This window comes from Martes martes, assembly GCF_963455335.1.
Source record: "Martes martes genome assembly, chromosome: 4".
Lineage (NCBI taxonomy): Eukaryota > Metazoa > Chordata > Mammalia > Carnivora > Mustelidae > Martes > Martes martes.
Window position 1 is genome coordinate 167,500,921 of NC_137891.1, and position 26,882 is coordinate 167,527,802.

At 44.7% G+C, this 26,882-nt stretch overlaps 1 protein-coding gene across 1 annotated transcript in view; it reads right to left on the bottom strand.

Moving 5' to 3' along the window:
- HDAC1 (histone deacetylase 1) overlaps positions 1-26,598 on the bottom strand; it is a 34,885-nt gene extending 8,287 nt beyond the window's left edge. Inside the window, exons 1-3 of the mRNA XM_080800962.1 lie at positions 26,446-26,598; positions 18,886-18,998; positions 6,020-6,137 (exon numbers count right to left, since the gene is read on the bottom strand). Of these exons, the coding sequence (XP_080657088.1) occupies positions 6,020-6,137; positions 18,886-18,998; positions 26,446-26,494 (280 nt within the window). The 5' untranslated portion in view covers positions 26,495-26,598. The remainder of the gene's footprint in view (positions 1-6,019; positions 6,138-18,885; positions 18,999-26,445) is intronic.
- Between the last annotated feature and the right edge of the window lie 284 nt (positions 26,599-26,882).

Genomic DNA, 26,882 nt, shown 5'->3' on the forward strand with positions numbered 1-26,882 from the left:
TCTGAGCCAGGATTTGGTCTTACTTTACAAATGGGGAAACCTGCTCAGAGAGGTGAACGGCTAGTACATAGCAGAAGCGATATTTAAGCATTGGTCCGCCTGCCCTAAAAGCCCATGAAAATGCACTCTGGCCTTCTTCCCAATAATCTCACGTACAGTCTCATTTGGTCCTCGTCACAACCCCGTGAGCTGGACAGGACACATCCACCCCACCGTCCACAGGGACAAACAGATCCCGAGCATTAAGTGACCTGCCCACGGTCCTATAAGCAGCCAGTGGCAGAGACAGAATCAGGGTCCAGGTGTCTCAACTCCCACAGTTCAGTGCTCTCTCTACTACACCTCTGAGTGACAACCGGAGACAAGTTATTTCAGACCCAAAGGGGCAAAAGCACAAACAATTCGTAATGAGGAAACACATGCAAACAGTGATGCAAATGAACTGAGAGGCAGGAAGGGAAGCGCATCTGAGGGCCGTGGAGTCACAGGGTGAGAGAGGAACCTTAGGGCTCCAAGTCTCCTCTCCCAGAAAAGGCAACTGCTAGGGGCACCTGGATGGCTCAGTCAGTGCGGTGTCCTACTCTTGGTTTCGGCTCAGGGTTGGCTCAGGGTTGTGAGATCGGGCTCCGTGTGCAGCAGGAGGGGCTGTTTGCGATTCTCCCCCTCTCCCTTCCCCCTTCCCCTTCCCTCCTCAGACTCAGGCTCTTTCTCTCTCTCAAATAAATAAAATCTTAAAAAAAAAAAAAAAAAAAGGAAACTACTGAGACATGAACGATACACAGGAAATTAGAGGCAGGGTAGGCTATCCCTTGCCCCAGCCTTCCTACTGCACCTGCTGCTATCAGCTGGGGTTCCCCAAGTAGAGTGGGGAGGAGCCCTGGGAGGAGGGTAGCAGAGCCCAGCTTGCACTGTGGTAACCTTCTGAGAGACAGCTGAAGCTCAAAGTTTGCAATAACTACAAGTGTTACTAACTCTGGCACTGCCCTGAACTTGGAGGGTGCCCCGCCAAGACAAGCGCTCTGAGGAAGGGTGGCCCACACAAGGGGGTGAGCAACGGTACATGGCTCTCACCCCCACTGCCCGGGTAAACACTGGGAGGCTGTGTCAATAAGAACTTTGGTCCCTGGAGCCAGGCTCTTTATCCACTGGCAACCAAATGCCCCCTCCAGCTGCTTCCTGCCTCACTGGGTTTGGCCTGCCTAGATTGCCAGAGTTTTGCTTATACCCCCATTTGGGATGTGGAGCCACCATGGGAGGAAATGGTTGTTTTATCTGTTTCTTTTTTTGTTGTTGTTGTTGTTATTTTTAAGTAAGTTTTTTTTTAAGATTTTTTTTTTTTATTCATTTGACAGATAGAGATCACAAGTAGGCAGAGAGGCAGACAGAGAGAGAGAGAGAGAGAGAGGAGGAAGCAGGCTCCCCGCTGAGCAGAGAGCCCAATATGGGGCTCAATCCCAGGACCCCAGGACCATGACCCGAGCCGAAGGCAGAGGCCCTAACCCACTAAGCCACCCAGGCACCCCTTAAGTAAGTTTTATAACCCAACGTGAGGCTGGAACTCATGACCCCAAGACAGAGACATGTGCTCTACTGACTGAGCCTGCTGGGTGCCACAAGAAATGGTTGTTTTATTTTTTTTATTTATTTTTTTATTTTTTAAAAGATTTTATTTATTTATTTGACAGACAGAGATCACAAGTAGGCAGAGAGGCAGGCAGAGAGAAGGAAGCAGGCTCCCTGCTGAGCAGAGAGCCCGATGCGGGGCTCAATCCCAGGACCCTGGGATCATGACCTGAGCCGAAGGCAGAGGCTTTAACCCACTGAGCCACCCAGGCACCCAAATGGTTGTTTCAGATAGGAGAAAAAAGTATTTTCCTTCAGGTCCCAAACCAACATGTGGCTCAAATGGCCAGCCCGTCATGCTCAGTTCAATAAGCTGTGTGACTGGAGATGGAAAGGGGGCAAACAGGGGGCGCCTGGGTGGCTCAGTGGGTTGGGCCTCTGCTTTCGGCTCGGGTCATGATCTCAGAGTCCTGGGATCAAGCCCCACCTCGGGATCCCTGCTCAGCGGGGAGCCTGCTTCCCCCTCTCTCTCTGTTTGCCTCTCTGCCTACTTGTGATCTCCATCTCTCTCTCTCTCTCTCTGTCAAATAAATAAATTAAAAAAAAAAAAAAAGAAAGGGGGCAAACGGGAGGCAGCCCCTCACCTGAGCTAATGCATGAAATGAGGGAGGACTTTTCTTTTCTTTTTTTTTTTTTTGAGGGAGGACTTTTCTATGGGTTTCCCTCTTCCCACTATAAATACGTTTCTCATTCTTAGGCAGGCGTTAGACTGAAGGGAGCAACACTGGGTAAGAGACGGGAGAGTGGAGGGAGATGGAGAAGGCAGTAAAAAGCACACTGCACAAAGAGATGCATGGATTAAAAGGGACTCAGGAGAGGCCTTACCCCACTGTGGTGCTATGAGGGGGTGGGTGGTAGGACAGAAAGGGTGTGTGATCAAGGGGAGGCATCCTGGGGTTTCAACTATATTGGTAATGTTTTCTTTCTTAGAACGAAAGGCCAGTAGTGGGGTACCTGAATTTTCATTCTATTACTTTTTATACTTCTGTGTGTGTGTCTGAAATATTTTGCATGCTATTTATTTAAAAATACTTCAGAATTAGGAAATGAGTTGCATTCTCCATCCTACCACTACTTTGCTGGGTGACCCTGGGAAAGTCATTTCACCCCAGTTTATATATCTAAAAAATGGACGATTATGCCTCCAAATTTTGCCACCACAATTCTCCTTTATCATTTGTCCACCACATTTCATATTCTGATAAACTACCAGAAAAAAAGAAGAAAAAATTGCATTTGTTGACGTTTGAACCAATTTTATTTATTTACTATTATTTTTAAGAAGGCCTGAGCCCTGGGATGCCTGGGTGGCTCAGTCGGTTAAGCATCTGCTTTCGGCTCAGGTCACAGTCCCGGGGTCCTGGGATCAAGGACTCACTGGGCTCCTTGAGAGCAGCCTGCTGCTCCCCCTGCTTGTGCGCTCTCTCTCTGACAAATGAATAAATAAAATCTTGAAGAAAAAAAAAAAAGAAGAAGAAGAAGAAGGCCTGAGGCCAATAGGCCATGAGCTCCCCAGGAGGCAAAGGCTAGCTGACAAGGGGACCAACTGCAAATGGGCAGATCACACCAGGCTGTCAGGGAGCCTACTGTACATAATGGTCCCATTTTAACTAATTATTGGCTCAGAACTTCTGATCAAGATTCTCAAAATCTCAAAATGACCACAAAACATTTATTACATTCTAGCTAAGAGCAAGGAAGCCTAACTTACTTAGTTTATTACATGTATAACTTCCTAGATTAGGTGTTAGCTCTCACATCCCTGTTACTGTCTCTGTAGGTACCCCTGGTTATACAGTACTTCACTAAGTGACACCTTTCTGTAACTCTATGACTCAAGTCAGGGAGGCGCCTAAAGTCCTTAGAGAGCCTCACCCTTCCTAACCCATCCTCAATGAGAGAAAATCCCAGACCTAATTTTTTTTTTTTTTTAAAGATCTTATTTATTTATTTGGCAGAGATGGAGAGAGAGATCACACATAGGCAGAGAGGCAGGCAGAGAGAGAGGGAAGCAGGTTCCCCGCCGAGCAGAGAGCCTGATGCAGGGCTTGATCCCAGGTCCCTGAGATCATGACCTGAGCCGAAGGCAGAGGCTTAACCCACTGAACCACCCAGGTGCCCTGCAAACCTAATTTTTAAATGCACAATCTTAGAATGCTAATTTCAGGAAAACTGGAACAAACTGGGGGCCAGAACCAAACCTGGGCATTCCTCAGAGCCTAATATTTTGTCTGCCTTGACAGATTTGAAAATAATGAAAGCTGGGACACCTGGGTGGCTCACCTGGTTAAGTGTCTGCCCTTGGCTTAGATCCTGATCCCAGGGTCCTGGGATCTAGTCCCACATTGGGCTCCTTGCTCAGCAGGGACCCTGCTTCTCCCTCTGCCTACCACTTTCCCTGCTTATGCTCTCTTTCTCTCATTCTCTGACACATAAATAAAATCTTAAAAAGAAAATGAAAGTAATATGTCATCATAGCAAAAATTACTATTCATTGACAGTCCGTGCTATCTCACTTACCCCCCACCAACTTCCACTATGAAATAGGCACTATTATCTTTCTTTCTTTTAAGATTTTATTTATTTGAGAGAGAGAGAGTGTGCATGAGGAAGGGGGCAGAAGGAGAGGAAGAAAGACAAGCAGACTACCCGCTGGTCAGGGAGCCTCATGGGGAGCTCGATCCCAGGACCCTGGGATCATGAACTGAGCTGAAGGCAGATGCTTAACTAATGGAGCTACCCAGGTCCCCCTGCCTTCCTTTTAAAGAAAACAGGGGTCCCTAGGTGGTGTAGTCAGTTGAGCACCCGACTCTTGATTTTGGGTCAGGTCATGATCTCAGGGTTATGAGATCAAGCCCTGCATCCGACTCTGGGCTCCGGGATCCGTACTTAGTAGCAGAGTCTGCTTGAGATTCTCTCTCCCTCTTCCTCTGCCCCTCCCCCGTGCACAAGCGCTCTCTCTCTAAAATAAATAAATAAATCTTTAAAGCTAAATAAATAAGAAGAGAAGATGAAGCTCAGAGAGGCTAGGGACTTGCTTAATTAAGAACACACAGCAGCAGAGTGGCAGAGTGAACGGATTCAAACCAAGACATCAAAGCTCATTTTCTTACTTCAACACCAAGTTGCTTCTCCAATGAGAATCCTCTCTGCTGACAGTGGAGCCTGATCACTGGCCTAAAAAGGTTATGAAAAGCCCTAAAGCCATCTAGAGCAAAGGAAGGAATTTGTCTCATCTTGGAAGCAAATAAGATCTTGTCAATTCGAAGAGCAAACACTGCACTTGGAGGGGCAGCAGCTCCTGGAGTTGTAAGTGGTAAAGAAGCTTGATGCTTTAAAAAAGGTCTCTGTGGTTCTGTAACCATTACAACTACACAATTATTGTAACAAATAAACTCTCTGCCTTGGGAATCAGACTACCTTGTGGCCAGTACAACAAGTGCCACAGATTTGCTGATATTTCAAAGTAAGCTGTTATGAGCTAATCAAAACTTCTTCTGGACAATGTTGTTTCATTGTTTCATTTTATGAGATAGTAGGTGCTGAGAGAGAATTTCTAAAAGAACACAAGGGAGAAGTCAGATATGAGAGTTTTCTCCCAAATTTCAACACATTTTCTCCCACAGCTGAAATAGTCCCCATGATTCCCACAAACTGAGTGTAGCTTCTGAGATGCCACCTGCTCTGTGTTTGAGTCTCAGGAAGGAGGAGAATCACCTCAACTCAAAGATCACGTCATCCAGAGTCTGTTCTAAGTAGCCACTCGATTCTCAATTACTGCTCACAAAGTGAGAGCAGTTATACTTGTACGGGATGACACCCAGTCTATTTTGCAAAAGAAAACTCTAAGGGGAAGTGACTCGCCCGGTCAGTGAGGAGTCAGAGCTGCGGCTTGTATCTCCTGTGTCCCTCTCCCAGGTCAGTGCTCTTTCCATCGCAACATTTACAGTTTCCTCGGCACAGTGTTGTGAACCGAACTAGACAAAGATCAAACTCTATTCTTTATACTCAAGATACAAGGAAAACTGGGGGCGCCTGGGTGGCTTAGTGGGTTAAGGCCTCTGCCTTTGGCTCGGGTCATGATCTCAGGGTCCTGGGATCGAGGCCCGCATCGGGCTCTCTGCTCAGCAGGGAGCCTGCTTCCTCCTCTCTCTGCCTGCCTCTCTGCCTACTTGTGATCTCTGTCAAAAAAATAAATAAAATCTTTAAAAAAAAAAAGAAGATACAAGGAAAACTATACTTGAGAAAAAAAAGCAGCACTTCAGCCTCCTTGAGGCGGGGGAAATCAGGTGTCGGCTGAATGAGAGCTACGAGGGAAGGCAGGGCTGCGGACCTCTGCGATTTGAAGGCAGATCAAGTGGGGCCTCTACAGGAAGGAGGAACAGAACGGACTTACATCTCTGCATCTGCTTGCTGTACTCGGACATGTTATCTGGGCGGATGGAGCGCAAGAATTTAATGTAGTCGTCACTGTGGTACTTGGTCATCTCCTCAGCATTGGCTTTGTGAGGGCGCTAGAGGGCAGAGGGGAGAAAGGACACGTTATTCTGACCAAGGCCAGTCTTCACTCAGTCTACTCTAACACCTGTATCTGCCCAGCACTGAGCTGGGTGCCGTAAAGGTTAACAAGCAATGACTGATTAGATTAAGGCCTCCAGAACTCAAGATCTAATTAGGCACAGAAGATTATCAACGGAGATTCAGGATCAGAAGACCCTGACTGTCACTCTGGCTCTGTTGCTTAGGCAAGTCTCCAGTGAGCCTCAATTTTCTCAGTTACTAAATAGGTACAACTTCTACCTCACAGGGATCGTGAGAATTGGATGACATGTTAAATCTCTTTGTAAACTGTGAGGCGCTTTATAAATTCTTATTTCTTTTTAGTATTAAGTATAACAATATATAGTTATGGGCCAAATGGCTCCAAGAGGTTGAAAAAAAGGGGTGACTAGTAATAACTGAAATAGGAAGTCTTATAAATCATCATCTCACCAACAATTCTGATCATACCCTCCCCACTGAAGCTTCCTTGACATGGTAATTTCCAGATTATCCTAACACTTTGATTCATCTTTCCCTCTTTTGAAAAAGTCTCTTCTCTGGAGGCCTGGGTGGCTCAGTAAGTTAAGCGTCTGCCTTTGGCTCAGGTCATGACCCAGGGTTCAGGGATCAGGCTCCTTGCTCAGCAGGAAACCTACTTCTCCCTGCCTGCTGCTCCCCCTGCTTGTGCGATCTCTCTGACAAGTAAATAAATAAAATCTTTAAAAAAAAGAAAAATTGTCTTCTCGGGACACCTGGGTGGCTTAGTTAAGTATCTACCTTCAGCTCAGGTCATGATTTCAGGATCCTAGGATCCGGCCCAGTGTCAGACTCTGCGCTCAGGCAGGAGTCTGTTTCTCTGTCTCCCTCTGCCCATCCCCCTTCTCGTGCTTACTCTTTCTCTCTCTGCCTTAAATAATTACATAAATAAATAAAATCTTATTAAAAAACATTTAAAACTTCTCTTCTCTTTCTCTCATCCCTTAAAAGTAGGTTTTCTTCTAAGATGACCCTCTGCTTTTCTAACTACCAAAGTTAAAGCCTTTTCAATCCACACTTAACATTGTTTACCCTGAGCCAGGCACAAAACAACTGTATGTTGTTTTGTGATCCTTACAACAACCTCTTAAACTCTGTACGATTAGTACCCTCCCTTTGCCCATAGGGAGGTGAGGTAATTTGCCCACAGTTCCGCAGCTGGTAAATTGGACTAGGGACCCCGAGGTCTGGCTGCAGGCACTAGCTGGCTCTTGCTTCAGCCTCACTTAACATAAGGAGGAATGTAAGACTACAAAATGAAGATTTTTTTTTTAAGATTTTATTTATTTATTTGACAGAGAGACACAGCAAACAGTGAGAGAGGGAACACGAGCAGGGAGAGTGGGAGAGGAAGAAGCAGGCTTCCTGCTGAGCAAGGAGCCCAATGTGGGGCTGGATCCCAGGACCCCAGGACCACGACCTGAGCTGAAGGCAGCTGCTCAACAGATGAGCCACCCAGGCACCCGAAGACTGTTTTCTATAACACACCCATACTGAAAGAAACAAGATTTGGCTCCAAATACTAAATTGTTTTTACTATGTTAAGCCCTTTACCCTCATGGCAATGTTGTGGATGCAGCTCTGACTATCCCTTCTACAAAGATACCTGCCCAGACTCACTCCATCTTGATTTCTGCTCTAAGCTCCAGATTCACAATCCCAACAGCTTCTCAGCCAGCTCCACCTGTGAATCCTAGAGGCATTTTAAATCCAACTGGATATAACAACTTAAAGAGAACCCAGACACATTCAAATTTAACTTCACTTCCAGACTTCTCTTTTACTATTTTAGTTAATGACACCAACATCCACTCAGGCTGAGAAACTAAGTGTAATCCTTAACTCCCCCCTTTCTTGACTTCCATTTCAACCCACTGCCTATCCCCTTCATTATACCTCCCCCATAATCCTGACCGCATCCCTGCCTTATTTCTCCTATGCTCTTCTTTCCCAGGGTTCCCATACTCACCAACATCTACCCAGTTGCTCAAGACAGAAGCCACCCTTAACTCCACACCCCTGATCTACTACCTTCAACAAAGACAAAGCCTATCTCAAAAGCCACTTCTTCCACAAAGTAAAAGCAAATCTTGCTCTAAGAACCTAACTTCATCCCAGGGCACAGAGTTTCAAGAAATAGGGCCTCACAGTCAAAAATCACAGAACATGCAAGGGTGCCTGTGTGGCTCAGTTAATTAAGCATCTGTCTTCAGCTTGGGTCATGATTTCAGGGTGCTGGGATGGAGCCCCACAGCTCAGCAGGGAGTCTTCTTGTTCCTCTCTACCTTTCCTGCTGCCCCTCTCCCCTGCTTGTGTTCTCTCTCTCTTCCCCCTCCTCTCAAATAAATAAAATCTTAAAAAAAAAAAATCACAAAACATGCAAGCAAACAAAAAGCTCACAGAAACAACAAATAGCAGGGGTGCTTGGGTGGCTCAGTGGGTTAAAGCCTCTGCCTTTGGCTCAGGTCATGATCTCAGGGTCCTGGGATGGAGCCCTGCAATGGACTCTCTGCTCAGCGGGGAGCCTGCTTCCCCTTCTCTCTCTCTGCCTACTTGTGATTGCTGTCTGTCAAATAAATAAATAAAATCTTATTAAAAAAATAGCAGAAAGAGATTTATAAAGAGCTTGGACATATGTTTAAATTTTTTAAAAAACTGCATTACATTTCTATATCCCAGTAAATAATCTAAATATGAAAAATTTTAAAGATACAGTTCATGAGAGCATTAAAAAGAAATACTTGGGGGAAAAAAATCAAATGAATGATGTGCATAACCTTTACGGAGAAATTTATAAAACTTTAGACTGATAGCCAAAATCTCAACAACCCATCAACAGCTGAATGGATAAATTATGGTACATTCTACAGTAAAATACTATACAGCAATTAAAATGAACAAACCACAAGAAATAGATATTGTATAATTCCACTTATATCAAGTTTGGCAAAACTGAACTATACTGTATTAGGGATGCATATTTAGGTAATTAAATTATGATGAAGAGTGAGGAGCAATTAATAGAAAAGTCAGGATTCTGGTTACCTCTGCAGCAAGAGAAGCAGCTGTGATCGGGGCGGGGATAAGCAGGGTTCTACTTCTTGAACTAGCTGGTGTTTACATGCATGTTTACTGTATACCGAACTGTTAAATTGCACATATGTTTTATACATTTTTCTGTGCCCATATTATATTTACAACAAAGAAGCTAAAAGAAGCCTTTATAGAAGACATTTAAAAAGACTTAATTAGGGGTGTGTGGGTGTATCTGTTGGTTGATCCCGCAGTCCTGGGGTAGAGCCCTGCATCAGGCTCCCTGTTCAGTGGGGAGTCTGCTTCTCCCTCAGCCTCTGTCTCTCCCCCTGCTCATGCCCGCTCTCTCTCTCCCTCTCAAATGAATAAATGAAATCTTTAGAAAGATAAAAAATAAAATAAAAAGACTTAATTAAAAAATAAATAAGTAAAATAAAAAGTCCTAAATAAATGGGAGATATGCCATGTTCATGGACTCAAAGACTAAATAGTCTCAAAAAATCAATTCTCCCTAAAATGCTATAAAAATTCAATAAAATTACAACCAAAATCCCAGCAGATTTGTTTGTAGTACTTGATGAGTGAGTTCTAAAATTTATAGAGAAGTACAAAGGGCAAATAGCAAGTCACTTTCTTTTTTTAAGAACAAAGTGGGAGGGGTGCCTGGGTGACTCAGTAGTTAAGCATCTGCTTTCAGCTCGGGTCCTGGGTTCGAGCCCCCGTATCAGGCTCCCTGCTCATTAGGAAGCCTGCTTCTCCCTCTCCCACCACCCCTGCTTGTGTTCTCTCTCTCTCTGTCAAATACATAAATAAATGAATTTTTTAAATCTTAAAAAAAAAAAAAAGAACAAAGTGGGAGGACTTGTGCTAGTAGATATCAAGACCTACTGAGGAGTCATTATTATTAAGCCACTGGGTATTGGCATACGGGTCAATAAAGCAGATCAAGTCACCAGAACACAGAGCCCAGAAACAAACCCATCCACAGTGCCTGTCACAAAGTAGGAGCTTCAAGTATTTGTGGGATGAAGGAACAAATATGGACATCTCATATATAAAAGAGCTGGCACTTAGGTCAGTGGGGGAAACAACAGACTTAGTAAATCAGCTCCAATATGGGGGAAAAATTTCAGTGGATTCCTACCTCAAACCATATTAACAAATCAATTATAGATACAGTAAATACATATATGTGAAGGCAAACCTTCACATATATGTGAAGCTTTTATTTTTTTTTAATTAAATTTAATTTTAAAATAAGTTCTATGCCCGATATGGGCATAGAATAAAATAAGTTCTATGCCCGATAAAAGCTTTTATTTTTTTTTAATTAAATTTAATTTTAAAATAAGTTCTATGCCCAATATGGGGCTTGAACTTACAACCCCAAGACCAAGACCCACATGCTCTACTGACAGAGCCAGCCAGGTGCCCCCCTATAAAGTTTTTAACAGATAAACTTAGGAGAATACCTTAAGAGTTGAGAATACCTTAAGAGTACTTTCTTTTCTTTTCTTTTCTTTAAGTAATCTCCACATCCAAGGTGGAGCTCAAACACAATCTGGAGATCAAGAGTTGCATGCTCTTTGAACTAAGCTAGCCAGGTACCCCAAGGGAAAGATTTCTTAAGACACAAAAGCCCTTATAAAGGAAACAATTAATAAATATGACTATATTAAAATCAAGAATTTCTGATCATTAAAGATACATTAGAGTAAAAAGACAAAACCAGAACAGAAGATATTTAGAGCAGGGTGCCTGGGTGGCACAGTTGGTTAGCGTCTGACTCTTGGTTTTGGCTCACGTGGTGAGTGATCTTAGGGTCATGGGATCCAGACACATTGGGCTCCATACTCAGTGCAGATTCTGCTTAAAGATTCTCTCTCTCTCCCTCTGTTCCTCTTTGTCATGTACCTCTCTCTAAAATATATAATCTTTTTTTTTAAAGATTTTATTTATTTATTTGATTGAGAGAGAGACAGCGAGAGAGGGAACACAAGCAGGGGGAGTGGGAAAGGGAGAAGCAAGGGCTCAATTTATACCAGAATAAAGAACTACTACAAATTGGTAAGAAAAAAGAAACCCAAACAACCCAAAACAGAAAAATGGTCAAAAGAAAAGACATGTCACAGCAGATGACCTACAAATAGTTAATAAGCATACGAGATACTCATTTTCACTGGTCATTAGCGAAATGCAAATCAAGACCACAATTACATACTATTTATACTCAGTCAGTTGGCAAAATTGAAAGTCTAATTCCAAGTATGGGAAAAGATATGAATTAAGGTATCTTTTTTTTTTTTAAGATTTTATTTTAAGTAATCTCCACACTCCAGGTGGGGTTTGAACTCATAACCCCAAGATCAAGAGCCACACACCACCAACTGAGCCAGTTAGGTGCCCCTCAAGGTATCACTTACGCATTACCAGTGGGAGTATAAATTCATATGACCACAGTGAAAAGCAACATGGCATTTCATATTCATAAATCCTACAGTCCAGGGGCGCCTGGGTGGCTCAGTGGGTTGAGGCCTCTGCCTTCGGCTCGGGTCGTGATCCCAGGGTCCTGGGATCGAGCCCCGTGTCGGGCTCTCTGCTCAGCGGGGAGCCTGCTCCCCCCACCACCTTCTCTGCCTGCCTCTCTGCCTACTTGTGACCTCTGTCAAATAAATAAAACCTTCTTTAAAAAATAAATAAATAAATAAATCCTACAGTCCAGCAGTTCTAGTACTAGAGAAACAGCCCAAAGAAACTTTTGAATATATGCACTAAGAGACATGTACAAGAATAGTCAAAGCACTGTTCCCAAAATTTAAAAAATGAGGTACAGTGGTGCCTAGGTGGCTCAGTCAGTTAAGCGTCTGCCTTCGGTTCAGGTCATGATCCCAGGGTCCTGGGATCCAGCCCCACGTGGGGCTCCATGCTCAGCTGAGAGCCTGCTTCTTCCTCTGCCTCTCCATCTGCCTCATGTGCTTTCTCTCCCTCTCTCTCTCTCTCAAATAAATATATAAATAAAATCTTTAAATAAAAAATGAGATACAAATTAAGATCATGGGAGAAGGGATAAATTGAAGTATAATGACAATAAAAATATTATTCAACAGAGAAAATTGGAAGAATGATAGTTATATGAAGCAAGGTAGATGGATTTTACTAACATAGTAATTGCATGATAAAAGCAAGTCACAGGGGTTCCTGGCTGGCTCAGCTCAAAGAGCACACAACCTTTTTTTTTTTTTTTAAGACTTTATTTATTTTAGAGAGAGAAAGAGAGAATGAGAGAGAGAGAGCATGAGAAGAGAGAGGTCAGCAGGAGAAGCAGACTCCCTGCCCAGCAGGGAGCCCGATGTGGGACTCAATCTGGGGACTCCAGGATCATGACTTGAGCCAAAGGCAGTCACCTAACCAACTGAGCCACCCAGGCGCCCCACACAACCTTTTTTAAAAAAGACTTTATTGGGGTTGCCTGGGTGGCTCAGTGGGTTAAGCCTCTGTCTTCCACTTAGGTCATGGTCTCAGGGTCCTGGGAGTGAGCCCCACATTGGGTTCCCTGCTCAGTGGGGAGCCTGCTTCCCCCTCTCTCTCTGCCTGCCTCTCTGCCTGCTTGTGATCTCTGTCAAATAAATAAATAAAATCTTAAAAAAAAAAAAAAAGATTTTATTGGGCCCCTGGATGGCTCAGTCAGTTAAGTGTCTGCTTTCGGCTCAGGTCATAATCCCAGGGTCCTGGGGTCGAGTCCCATGTCGGGCTCCCTGCTCTGCAGGGACTCTGCTTCTCCCTCTGCCCCTCCTCCTATTCATTCTCTCAATCTTTTTCTCTCTCTCAAGTAATAAATAAATGGAATCTTAAAAAAAAAAAAAAAAGATTTCATTTGTTTATTTATTTATTTGCAAGAGAAGGGATGAGCAGCTGGGGTGGGGGGGGTGGGAAGGGGCAAAGGGAAAGGAACAGGGGAAGCAGATTCCCCACTGAGTACAGAGCCTGATGCAGGGCTTGATCCCAGGACCTTAAGTTCATGACCTGAGCTGAAGTCAGACACTTAACTGACTAAGTCACCCAGATGCCCCAGAAGAACATGCAACTATTGATCACAGAGTTGTGAGTTTAAGCCCTATGCTGGGTGTGGAGATTATTAAAAATAAATAAACTTAAAAAGGGGGGACACCTGTGTGGTTTTTTTAAAAAGTTCAAAAAGAAGTAAATAATTACTATATATTTTTTAGCCATATACACACAGGATAAACATTTTTTAGAAAGCAAGAGAATAATAAACATAAAATTTAGAAGAGTGACTGGGGTGCAGGAGTACGGATGTGCATAGCACCATTAAAATATTTACTAAATGAGTAAGAAAACGTAAAATATATATTTTTAAAAGACCAAAAATGGAACTTCTTTTGATGCTTATGAGCCAAGGATAATATTTATTCCAATTCTGCGTATCTAAGGTCCAATTAAAATAAAAACAGACAATCAAATAGGAAAATGGATAAAAGGCTTGAAAAGGGACTTAATAAAGAAACCTGGGGGCACCTGGATGGCTCAGTGGGTTAAGCCTCTGCCTCCGGCTCAGGTAATGATCTCAGGGTCCTGGGATTGAGCCCCACATCAGGCTCTCTGCTCAGCGGGGAGCCTGCTTCCCCCTCTCTCTCTGCCTCTCTGCCTACTTGTGATCTCTGTCAAATAAATAAATAAAATCTTAAAAAAAAAATAAAGAATTCATACTGGTAAAATTATCTTTAAAAAGCAAAGAAATAAGCCCCAAATACAGGGCAGAGGTTAACTCTGGGGAAGAGAGCACACAGGATCAGGGAAGGGCGTATTGGGGCTTTAGCAGTCCTGGTAATGTTTGTTTTCTTAAACTAGGTGGTATTAATTGTATTGTGATTCTTTATACCTTCCACATATTTTATAAAAATTCTTTCATATCTACTCAATATTTTATAAAAACATTTTTTAAAAAAAGCACAAAAGAACAGAAGGCGATGAATAAGAAGCCTGGGAATATACAAAATTAGCATCCAAGGCAAGGAAGAGAGCAGAATTGTTGATTATGTAAATAGGAAGGTTCCTGGATGAAAAATGAGGATATAGATTCTGGGAGAGATTAATTAGATGTGTGGAGGCAGAACTGGGGGAGGGACCACTGCGTGAAAGACTTCAACATGTCTCTTTCAGGTATAGAGATAGAATATAGCAACTTCTTTTTTTAAGATTTTATTTTTAAGTAATCTTTACATCCAACATGGGGCTCAAACTTACAACCCCAAGATCAAGAGACGCATGCTTTACCAACTGAGCCAGCCAGATACCCCAGCATACAGCAACTTCCATAAGAAGTCTAAGGAGCTTCTTCTAGGACTGACTCTCAAAAGCCAGCAATTTCAGGACAGATATTAAAATGGCTATCTGTGTTTTGGGAAAGGAATACTAGGACCACAGCCCAGAGAAAGGAGAAGACAGAAGGGATGAATGCACAGAAACACTGTTGGGGGAAGAGAATGGAAGATTCATACTCAATGGAGAAGTAGGGCCAGAGAAGAAAATGGATCACATTAAACAGAACAAGTCTAGAGATTTAAGAAAGAGATTATACTAGAATTTTGCTTCAGAAGTTTACAATAATACGTACAGATGAAGAAATTTCTTGTTTTTTTAAGATTTTATTTTTTATTTATTTCACAGACAGAGATCACAAGTAGGCAGAGAAGCAGGCAGAGAGAGAGAGAAGGAAGCAGGCTCCCTGCTGAGCAGAGAGCCCGATGCGAGGCTCGATCCCAGGACCCTGGGATCATGACCTGAGCCGAAGGCAGAGGCTTTAACCCACTGAGCCACCCAGGCGCCCCAGATGAAGAAATTTCTAATAAGCTATTATTGTCTCTATGACAGCCACTGTTAGATGCTTCCGAAAGAGCCATTCTCTCCTTTCTTGGTAACAGATCTCAGTTTGGTTGGGTGTTCATGGTTAGCCAAAGGAACCGAATGTGATTAGTCTAAGCCAATGGCTGGTGAATGGTCTAAGGGTGACAAATGACCCAGTGAGATTTACGGGGAAATCTGCTGGGAAACTTCTGGGAAGGGTTTTTCTCTTTAATAAAAAGAGAGTGTGGGGGTGCCTGCGTGGCTCAGTGGGTTGGGCCTCTGCCTTCAGCTCAAGTCATGATCTCGGGGTCCTGGGATCGAGCCCCGCATAGGGCTCTCTGTGCAGCAGTGAGCCTGCATCCCGCTCTCTCTCTGCCTGCCTCTCTGCCTACTTGTGATCTCTCTCTCTGTCAAATAAATAAATAAAATCTTTAAAAAAAGAAAAAAAAAGGGAGTGTGGGATAGGGACAGTGGAGAATGATCCGTTTGCCTCTCGTTCCCTTCCTCTTTGTATTCTGTTGTACAAACACATAATACTTGCAGCTGAGAGCTATCGTGGGATTTCAAGGTAAAAAAACAAAAGGATAAAATCAAATAAGCTGGGGCACCTGGGTGGCTCAGCTGGTTAAGCATCCAGCTCTTGATTTCGGCTCAGGTCACGATCTCATGGGTCACAAGATCGGCCCTGCATTGGGTTCCATGGTACTCTGGGTGTCTGCTTGAGATTCTCTCTCTTCCTCTCCCTTGCCTCTTCCCCCCACCACTTGCTCTCTCTCTAAAATAAATAAAATAAATCTTTAAAAAAAATCAATAATGGGGCGCCTGGGTGCCTCAGTGGGTTAAGCCTCTGCCTTCAGCTCTGGTCATGGTCTCCAAGTCCTGGGATGGAGCCCCACATCGGGCTCTCTGCTCAGCAGGAAGCCTGTTTCCCTCTCACTCTCTGCCTGCCTCTCTGCCTACTTGTGATCTCTGTCTATCAAATAAATAAGTAAACTCTTTAAAAAAAAAAAATCAATAAGCTAAGATGCCTGAGCTGGCTCCCTTATGACATCACCAAAAAGTCCGGAAACCATCTACTTCTAGGCTTCTCGTTAAAATATTGCTTGGGGGGGCAACTGGGTGGCTCAGCTGATTAAGCATCCAGCTCTTAATCTCAGCTCAGATCTTTATCTCAGGGTTGTGAATTCAGGCCCAGCACTGGGCTCCACACTGGGAATGGAACTTACTTTAAAAAAAAAAAAAAAATATATATATATATATATATACACACACACACACACACACACACAGAGCTTAGGAAGAGGGACAAGGACAAATGACAAATGGACACATAAAGACTCTGGAACCAGAGAGATCTGGGTTGGAGTCTTAGCTCATCTGTTAATAGCTATGTGATTTTGAACACATTAAATTATCCTCTCTGACCTTGTTTTCTCATCTATAAATTAGGGTTGCTATAAGGATTACATGAACTAACAGGTAGCCCTGGCCTACCACCTAAGCAGTCTTCAATAACTGTGAGTTTATCTTTCCTCTCACTTGAAGATAGGATCCATTTTTTAATATCTCAATATCACTCATGGAGGTTAATATGTCCCTGGGGTATGACAAGTATTCAATAAAAATCTACCGAATGAAAGAAAGAAATAGGGCTTGAGGTGACTTTTGAAGATGAGTAAAATATGATTGGGCAGAGTCAGTAATCCTCTCAGTCAGGACAGGGTGGAAAGAGGCAGAATCCCATCTGGCTGACTCAGAGGATTCTGAGAGTGGAGTGGCAGGAAAGGAGGCAGGCTGGGGCCAGATGAGCGTGGTAACGATGTGTACGAGGCAGCTCCGCAAGGTCTTGGTGCTCGCTCTTCCACATTTAGGTATCCTCTCTTTATCTAGCTGCTAGTCTGCTCCCTCGAGTCCCTCAAAACCTCTGTCTGCTACCTTTTATGTTTCTCATTCCCAGATGCCTCTCACACCCGAAAAAGCTCTCTGATCCCAATGTCTGTCTGCTCCTCTACCTTCCCTCCTTGCTTCCCCAGCTGCCTCCAGTGGCTCTAAGGACATAACAGAAGACTCATCTCCTTTCAGTCTCTGGAATGGTGAGGAAGGATACTGCTGTTGCTAGGTTACTTAAGCTGCCGGCACAGACTTTAACCACCAACTCTTGGGCTCTAACCATAAGGTAACATGGGCCCCCAGCCCTTCTTTATTTTCTCATTTGGACCTTTGCAACAGCCTCCTAACTGGCTTCCCTGCTTCTGAAATGCATGCCCAGGGGCCCCTGACTGGGTCAGTTGGTGGAGCATGCGACTCTTGATCTCGGGCTTGTGAGTTTTAGCCCAACACTGGGTGTACAGATTACTTCTCCCTCTCCCTCCCTCTCTCTCTCCCTAACAAATAAATAAAATCTTTTAGATAAATGAATAAATAAAAAAAAAATAAAATGCATGCCTGTTTTTATCTCTCTTTGATTTAAAACCCATTACCTGGAGATGCCTGGCTGGCTCAGGCAGTAGAGCATGCGACTCCTGATCTCGGGGTTATGAGTTCCAGCCCCACAGTGGGTGTAGAGATTACTTAAAAAAAAAAATCTTTGGGGCACCGGGGTGGCACAGTTAATTAAGCATCCAACTCTTGGTTTCAGCTAAGGGCATGATCTCAGGCTCTTGAGATCAGGTCCCGTATTACATAATAAAGTGGATTTCTAGCTTCTCTCTAAAACCCAGTAGGTGGGGGCACCTGGGTCAGTAAGTTCAATGTATGCCTTTGGCTCAGGTCATGATCCTAGGGTCCCTGCTCATTGAGGAGTCTACTTCTCCCTCTCCCCCTGCTCATGCTCTCTCTCTCTCTCAAATAAATAAGTGAAATCTCAATTAACCAATTAATTAAATAAAAATGGGCAGGTGGGCAAAAATCAGCTGGAACCAAGTTAAGCAGTTAGAGTCTATGTTCTCTAGTAATCAGAGTCTTGTCTCGTTCAAAACAGTCCTGATCTCTCTTTTTTTCAGGCATTGGAATTTTTTGATCCTAGTCCATCAGAATTGTTTATTACATAGTACAGCATATCTAATCCTTGCTGACCTCTCCAGCTCTAGGTGTCCTCACTCACACCTGTGACTTTTATACTATAGCACTACCTAAACACCAAACTACTTATAATTTCCCCAAATACACCATATTGTTCTCACCTCTTTGCCTTTTTGTCTACACTCTTCCCTTGGTCTAGAATATCAGTCCCCTCCTAAACTCCAGGCTAAATTCTATTCAATATTTAAAATTCTGCTCACGGGACCCCTGGGTGGTTCAGTGGGTTAAAGCCTCTGCCTTCGCCTCAGGTCATAATCCCAGAGCCTTGGGATCAAGCCCCACATCGGGCTCTCTGCTTGGCGGGGAGCCTGCTTCCTCCTCACTCTCTCTGCCTGCCTCTCTGCCTACTACCAATCTGTGTGTCAAATAAATAAATAAATAAAATATTAAAAAAAAAAATCTGCTCAGATAGCACCTCCAGGAAACTTTCCAAGGCTCCCCTCCTCCTTCACTTCTCATTTTCTCTGTATCTTATACATTCTTTAATTGTTGCACTTACAGAATGTAATACAATTTATTTGTGTACCTGTCAGTTTCCAGCACTGGATTGAAACCTTTAAAAACAGAAATCTCTATCATTTACAGTGTCTGCCACATAACAGACACACAACACATTTGATGAATGAGTAGTTGAGAAAATGAGATGAGTAACATTATGACCAGAGCTGATGGGGTTAGGGAGTGGTGGGGCTCCCAATAACTCACATAGATTTCCATTTTTCGGTAGAGACCATAGTTAAGTAGCAAATTGTGAGTCATACGGATTCGGTGAGGCTTCATTGGATGGCCTTGTCCATAATAGTAATTTCCAACATCCCCTGAAGAAGAAAGAGGGGCAGTTTCAGTGACACAGTTAAACACACACTCCCAGGAGAATCCAGGAATTTTTATAACCATCTCCTAGTCAAATTCTTTCTCTTTCGTTCTAGTTTCCAAGATTCTCACCCACTTCGAGGAAGGGTAACTCCAAAACAAAAAACACAAAACTAAACAGAAACAAACAGGGGCGCCTGCGTGACTCAGATGGTTAACCATCTGCCTTCGGCTCAGAGTTCTGGGATAGAGCCCCACATCAGGGGTTCCACGATCAAGCCCCACATCAGGCTCCCAGCTCAGCAGGGAGTCTGCTTCTTCCTCTCCCTCTGCCTCTTCCCCTGCTCATGTTCTCTCTCTGTACCTGTCTCGAATGAATAAATAAAATCTTAAAAAAAAAAAAAAGAAAAGAAACAAACAAAGCAGGGGACCCCGGGGAGGCCAGCACTTAGTGCCCACAGGCACTAGACAGTGTGAAGGGTTCGTTCCAAAGCTACAGGAGAATAGCAGCAGTGAGGTGACTCACCTCACTGTATCTCCAAAGGAGTCACTCCCACAACAGAAAAATAACCATTACTATTCAAAATCACTACAAGTCAGAGTTTACCTCTTTCACATTATAACATTTTATGGAGTTAAAGCACATTTACATTCATTTTCTTACTAGGTCCTCACAATAACCTGGAAAAAAAGTTAGGACAGGAGCATTATTCCCATTTTATAGATAAGAAAACTAAATTCGGGGCGCCTGAGTGGCTCAGTGGGTTAAAGCCTCTGCCTTCGGCTCAGGTCATGATCCCAGGGTCCTGGGATCTAGCCCCACATCATCGGGCTCTCTGCTCAGCGGGGAGCCTGCTTCCTCCTCTCTCTGCCTGCCTGTCTGCCTACTTGTGATCTGTCTGTCAAATAAATAAATAAAAATCTTAAAAAAAAAAAAAAAGAAAGAAAGAAAACTAAATTCTTGGGGTACTGGCTCAGTCGGTTAAGCATTCTGCCTTTGGCTCAGGTCATGATCCTAGGGTCCTGGGATCCAGCCCCGCATCGAGCACCCTGCTCAGTGGGAAGCCTGCTTCTCCCTCTCCTACTCCCTCTGCTTGTGTTCCCTCTCTCTCTCTGTCTCTCTCTGTCATAAATAAATAAATAATTAATTAATTTTAAATTTTAAAAATTAAAAATAAAAGCACTAAACTCATCATCTCTCACTTTATCCATAACAATAGACTTCTAATTGGTTCCTCTGCTTTCAACTCAAACTATCTGCCATATCTCTTTCCTGCTCTCTCCCTCTCCCAGTTCTCTGCTCTAAACTGGAGTAGGCAAACCATGGCCCTTGGGCCAAATACTACAGGCTGCCTGTTTTTTGTAAATAAAATTGTATTGGAACACAGCCATGCCCATTAATTTAAATATTGTCTATGGCTGCTTTCACATTATAATAGAATTGAATAAACAGTCGCCACAGAGACCCACCCACATGGCACACAAGGCCAAAAATATTTACTATGGGGACATTTACAGAAAATCTGCCAGTCTCTGTTCTAAACACACTAGATGATTATCAGCATCCTGAACATGGCATTCCCCTTCACACCCAAGTAGCCTTTGTTAAGACTGTTCCTTTGACCCAGAACGTCCTTCCTTTTCTGATGATCCTCATACTACAAAGCCCAGCTTAAGCGCCAAACATATTCCTGATCGAAATAAAGGGTCATGGGGAGCCTGGGTGGCTCAGGTCCTGATCCCAGGGTCCTGGGATCAAGCCCTACGTTGGGCTCTCTGCTCGGCAGGGAGCCTGCTTCCCCCTGTCTCTGTCTGCCTCTCTGCGTGCTTGTGATCTCTGTCTGTCAAATAAATAAATAAAACCTTAAAAAAAATTAAAAAATAAAGGGTCATTTCCTCTCCATTTGTATATATCACTTAATAAATTTGTTTTGAGGGACGCCTGGGTGGCTCAGTTGGTTGGGCGGCTGCCTTCGGCTCAGGTCATGATCCCAGCATCCTGGGATCGAGACCCACATCTGGCTCCTTGCTTCACGGGGAGCCTGAGTCTCCCTCTGCCTCTGCCTCCCACTCTGTCTGCCTGTGCTCGCTCGCTCTAACAAATAAATAAATTTTTAAAAAAATTAAAAATAAATTTGTTTTGAGGGGCGCCTGGGTGGGTCAGATGGTAAGCATCTGCCTTTGGCTCAGGTCATGAACTCCAGGTCCTGGGATGGAGCCCTGCATAAGCCCCACATGAGCCCCGCATCTGGCTCCCTGCCCAGCAGGAAGTCTGCTTCTACCTCTCCCCTCTCTCTCAAATGAATAAATAAAATCTTTATAAATAAATAAATAAATAATAAACAAATAAATTTTGTTTTGTATCTTAATTACTTATATATCTATTTATATCCATAAGACTGGATGCTCTTTGAAGGCAAGGACAAATGCACCCTGTACAACATAATGGCTAAATAAAGATTCAAGGAATTGAACTGAGTGAGACTCAGAGAAGTGAAGTGCTATTCAAGATCATAAAACTAACAAGTGATGGGAAAAAAAAAAAAAACTAACAAGTGATGCAGGGGTCAACTATTCTGACTCCAAATCCAGTATCCTAAAAGCTGCATTGGGTTTCCCAGGTACCTACTTCAGTTTGCACTTAATCTAGAGGGCTCTGTGAATCTGCTTGGCACAAAGTTCCTGGCACAAATACTCCAAAAATCAAGTGGGGGTGCCTGGCTGGCTTAGTTACTAGGGGAAGCAACTCTTGATCTCAGGGCCATGAGTTCCAGGCCCACCTCGGGCACAGAGCTTATTTAAAAAAAAAAAAAAGACGAAAGAAAGAAAAAGAAAAAGAAGAATACAAAACAAAACAAAACAAAATGAAAAAAACCCAAACCAATGAAAACAAAAACAAAACAAAACAAGAAATCAAGAGAACTGAACACCCAAGGATCCCTCCTTAGAGGTCCATCAGAATGAGGCAGATCTCTGAGCACCAGTGAAAAGAAGGTCCCAGCCTCTTTATGCACTATGGTTTGGTGGTGTCAGTACCAGTCTGCATTCCAGGGAGCAATGCACTGTGGGGAACACCACCAATAGCATCCAAACCATGCTCCAATCCTCTTCGTCATGGACACGGCCAGGGACAATGGGAAACTTCTGAACAGCTGGATGTTTGGGATCTCACCCTCTTCTCTGTCTTTTTAATAGACTTTACTTTTTAGAACAATTTAAGATTTATAGAAAAATTGCAAAGATAGTACAGAGAGTTCTCAGATACCGTATAGACAGTTTCCCCTATTACCAGCATTCTACATGATAAAATAAGAAGTATTTGTTACAATTAATGAACCAACACTGACACAGTATCATTGACTAAAAGCCCATGCTTTATTCAAATTTCCTTAGTTTTCACTTAATGTCCTTTTACCCTCTTCTCTTAATCTTAGTGAAGCCTCTGAGGGCAAGAACCGTGCTCTCGGCCAGAGCCACAAGCCAGAATATAGTACTTGGGGCATTCAATTGGGACCCTTGTCTCATACAGACACAGACTTTTGAGATGCAGTAGCAGAGAAGGCAGGAGGAAATTTATTTCCAGAGACCCTCAGACCACCTTATTAGTCATGGGGATTTGGTACAATAGGTTCTCAAGGCATTGGCTGAGACATCCTGATGCAGACCCAATCTGAAGGCAGACAGTAACATGACTATTACCCTTACGTAACTGGATTCCTGGCTTACCCATGTCTCTCGCCTGGGCCTTAATCCCCAGCGACTCCCCTGCCTATCAAACCTGAATTCAGCCAAGGCTAAGACTTGGGGAACTAAGATAACTTATCTAGAAGGCTAGGGGTGTCCCTGAAGGTGGGGTACAGAGGCACCATCCTTTTCCTAACAGCTTTTAATCCAGTTGCTGACTTTTTAAAAGAAATAATCCTTTTTATTTAGATACTACCTTTATAATTTAGAGAGCTTTTCCCCACTCTTCTCAAAGTTTATCAGTTTTATAGGACAGTGACCTGAGGCCTACAAAGGTTAAGTGACTTGCCCAATACTGCAAAGCTTCTGAGGGGCAGAACTAAGTGTGGGTCCCAAGTTAGTGACCTCACTGCAAAACTCACAAGCAGTTTTTCAAAAAGTAAGCCATCTCCTTTGTCTAAAGACTAAGGTCTTTTCACTTTTTCTTGTTTTAAACTACGGTGTAGAGATCACAAAACTGCAAACTGGGATGCCTGGGTGGCTCAGTTCGTTAAGCAGCTGCCTTTGGCTCAGGTCATAATCCCAGAGACCTGGGAACGAGTCCCACATGTCCCATATCCAGCTCCTGGCTCAGCAGGGAGCCTGCTTCTCCCTCTCACTCTGCCTGCTGCTCTCCCTGCTTGTATTCTCCCTCTCTGTTAAATGAATAAAATCTTAAAACAACAACAACAACTGTGTAAACCGATACGGCCACAAAGTCATAGGCTCTAGCCTCGAATGGGCCCTCACCACTGCCCAGCAGTCCTTCCAAATTTATTTTCCTAGCTCCCTCTTTCACAACAGCTCCTTAATAGCTATCTCTCTCTGAGATGCCCACTCTTCCAACTGGCCTCCACCAATCACAGGAAAAAGAATATTCTGGTTACTTCATTTTGAAAACTCCCTCAACTTTCTCCCCATCCAAAATACCTACATTTGAACTGTTCCTTGCCTCTCATCACGAAGAAACTTCCCCTTGAAAGTCTAGCGTCCCTTCCCGTGCTCTGGTTTCCATCTCCCCTGGCCTCCTCAGGAACCTCCATCATTACCAGCCCCTCTCTCCTGTATCTTCAACCACTCCCTCTGGTTATTTTACATTCGGATTTTGAATATGCTCGACCCTCAGCCACTACATCCCCTTTTATAAACAACCTTTTCTTTCTGCCCCAACCAAGCTTCCTTTGAAAAGGGTTCAATATGACGTCTTCTCTTCACCCATCCATTCATTCTTCAATCTACTGCAATCTAGCTTCACTCTGAAACTGCGCACAAGAAACAGTTCTTGCCAACAAGTTGCCACTCCCTCCTTCTTTTGGCTACTGTAACCCAAGACTTTCTGGGGTGCCTGGATGGCTCATCGGTTAAGCATCCGACTCCTCATCTCACTCAGGTCTTGATCTCACTTACAGTTTGTCATGAGTTCAAGCCCCATGGTGGGCTCCATGCTGAGCGCAGAGCCTACTTAAAGAAAAAAACAACAATAAAGAAAAGACTTTCTGGTTCACTTACATTCCCCTTGTACAATTTAAGTATTTATTGAGAGCCGGGGCACCCAGGTGGCTCAGTGGGTTGAGCCTCTGCCTTCCGCTCGGGTCGTGATCTCAGGGTCCTGGGATCGAGCCCCGCATGGGGCTCTCTGCTCAGCGGGGAGCCTGCTTCCCTCCCTCTCTCTGCCTGCCTCTCTGCCTACTTGTGATCTCTGTCTGTCAAATAAATAAATAAAATCTTAAAAAAAAAAAAAGTATTTATTGAGAGCCCACTATGACCAAGGCACTGTTCTGGGGGCTGAGCATAGAGCTAGGTAAGACACGACCCCATTCCCTAAGGAGATTACTGTCTAAGAAGAATGAACAAGTCCACAGGCAATTCCAATAGAGAGTGACACGCACTATGACAGGGGAGTACGGAGCACAAAAAGCACTAGACTTTTCCTCAGTCCGATTCCTTAGAATTCCCCCAAGGATCCTCTTCTCTTGCCATCCTGCACAACTTCTTGGGTGATAGCACCCTCTGTAACTAAAATTACCATCTGTATGCTGACGGCTACCCCAAATCTCTCTCTTCTCATTCCTACTAAACTGCAGACCTGAATGGCCAACAGCCTTCTGAATGCTTCTACTTGGATATCTCCCAAAAAGTACTTCTTAAAAGTACAAAACCCAGGGGCGCCTGGGTGGCTCAGTCAGTTGGGCATCTGCCTCTGGCTCAGGTCGTGGTCCCTGGGTCCTGGGATCAAGCCCCACGTCAGGCTCCCTGCTCAGCAGAGAGCCTGCTTCTCCCACTCCCTCTGCCTGCCACTCCCTCTGTCAAATAAATAAATAAAATCTTAAGAAAAAAAAAATACAAAACCCAAAGTTATCAACTGATAGAGCCTAACACATCACTACCCAACCCAGGAGTTTGGGATCCTTGCCTTCTTCCTTACCCCTACATTTGTGTACTTAATTTCTGCCTCAGAGTGATAATTCTAAGGTATACGTCTGATGATGTCACCAGGCTGCATAAAACTTCAGTGATTCACAAGTGCACTCAGAATAAAGTTCAACTTCCTTAAGACAGTGTGCCCAGCCCTTCATGATCTGGTCTCCATTTACCTTTCCAGCCTCATCACTTGCAACCTTTCCCTCTAGCCTATTCCCTGACTTTCTACACTCTACACTCAAAACTATGTCTCAGCCGTACTATACACATACTTGCTGTCTTTCAAAAAAGCTGTCCTCTCTCTTACTTCTAAACTTAACGTCATCTTTTCCTTCCCTGGGCCTGGCTAGTAACTCCCGTTCTTCAGGTCCTAACTGAGATGGCACCTCCCACCCAGACTCCGCAGGCTCGGCTGGGTGCCTCTACTCTGCGCTCCCCAAACACTCTGAGCTTTCCTTTATCCCAGCATGATACTGGACAGCAATTCTGTCACTGCCCATCTCCCCCTCCAGACTGAGGGAAGATGAGAAGTGACCTGATCAGCCCCATGGCCCCAGCACCTAAACGTCCCTAGTACAGAGTAAGCTGCTCCACAGGCTTCTGCTGAATGAAAAAGTCTGTTTTAACAGGTTGCATCTTTCTCCTTCCAAGCCCAGGGGCCCCATTTCCCAGTAGCAACTGCAGGCCCAGCTCAGAGACTGGGGGAGGGGAGGCTGGTGACAGGAGGTGGTGACTCCTGCAGGACTCTCACCAAAAAGGATGAGGAAGCAAAGGGGCAGAGAAAGACCTTTGTATTCTCGGCAGGGAAACAAATCCTTGCACCCTTCTCTGCCAGATCCTGCCTCCCCCCTTAGACTCAGCCTCCCCTCCAGGAGTCCCACTCAAACTCTCCCCATCAGGCTTCCTGAGAATCCCACTTCCCTCCATCAAGCTACCCCAGGCTTCCCCAAAAGACCCCCGCTCGGCCTCTGCCTCTTCCCTCAGCCTCGACTTCCTTTCCTTTTCTCTGAGCCTCCTCCCTCAGACTCGACCTCCTGCTCTCAGCCTCCTCCTTCTGCCTCCTCCCTCCTCCGGCCTCTTTCCTCTGAGCCTCCTCCCTCAGTCTCGACCTCGTTCCGCTCAGCCTCTTCCCTCTGCCTCTCTCTCCTTTCCTCTGAGCCTCCTCTCTCAGCCTCGTCCTCCTCGCAGCCTCCTTTCTCAGCCTTTCCCCAACGCCTCAGCCTCTCCCAGCCTCCCCGCTCGCATCTCCTCAGCCTCCCTCTCCCGGATCCCGCCCGGCCCCGCCCCCGCCGCGCGCACGGTGCTCACCGTCGTAGTAGTAACAGACTTTCCTCCTGGTGCCCTGAGTCTGCGCCATCTTGCTCGCCTCCCGTCCCTCCCGTCAGTCGGTCCGTCCGGCCTCCCGCCCGCGGCTCCGCTCAGCGTCCGACCCAGGGGGGAGGGGGCGGGCCTCCAGCCCGCTCCGCCCGTCCCCTCCCGGGCTCACCTATAGCCGCGCAGCCCGGGCACGGATCCAGCCAATCAGCTTGCGTAGAGACGGCCCGGAACTCGGCAGGGGGCAAGGGCAGCCCTGAGAGGCAGCCGAGGGCCCCCTGGGCCTGTACCAAGGTCTGCGACAGGGGGGTGGGGGAGCTGCCCGGGGACCGTACCATTAGTCCCGGGGGAAGAAAGCAGAGCCGTACACTTCACCTTCCCATTTCGGTGTTGGAAGCGTGCTTGGAGATCAGAAGCCAACTTTGTAATTT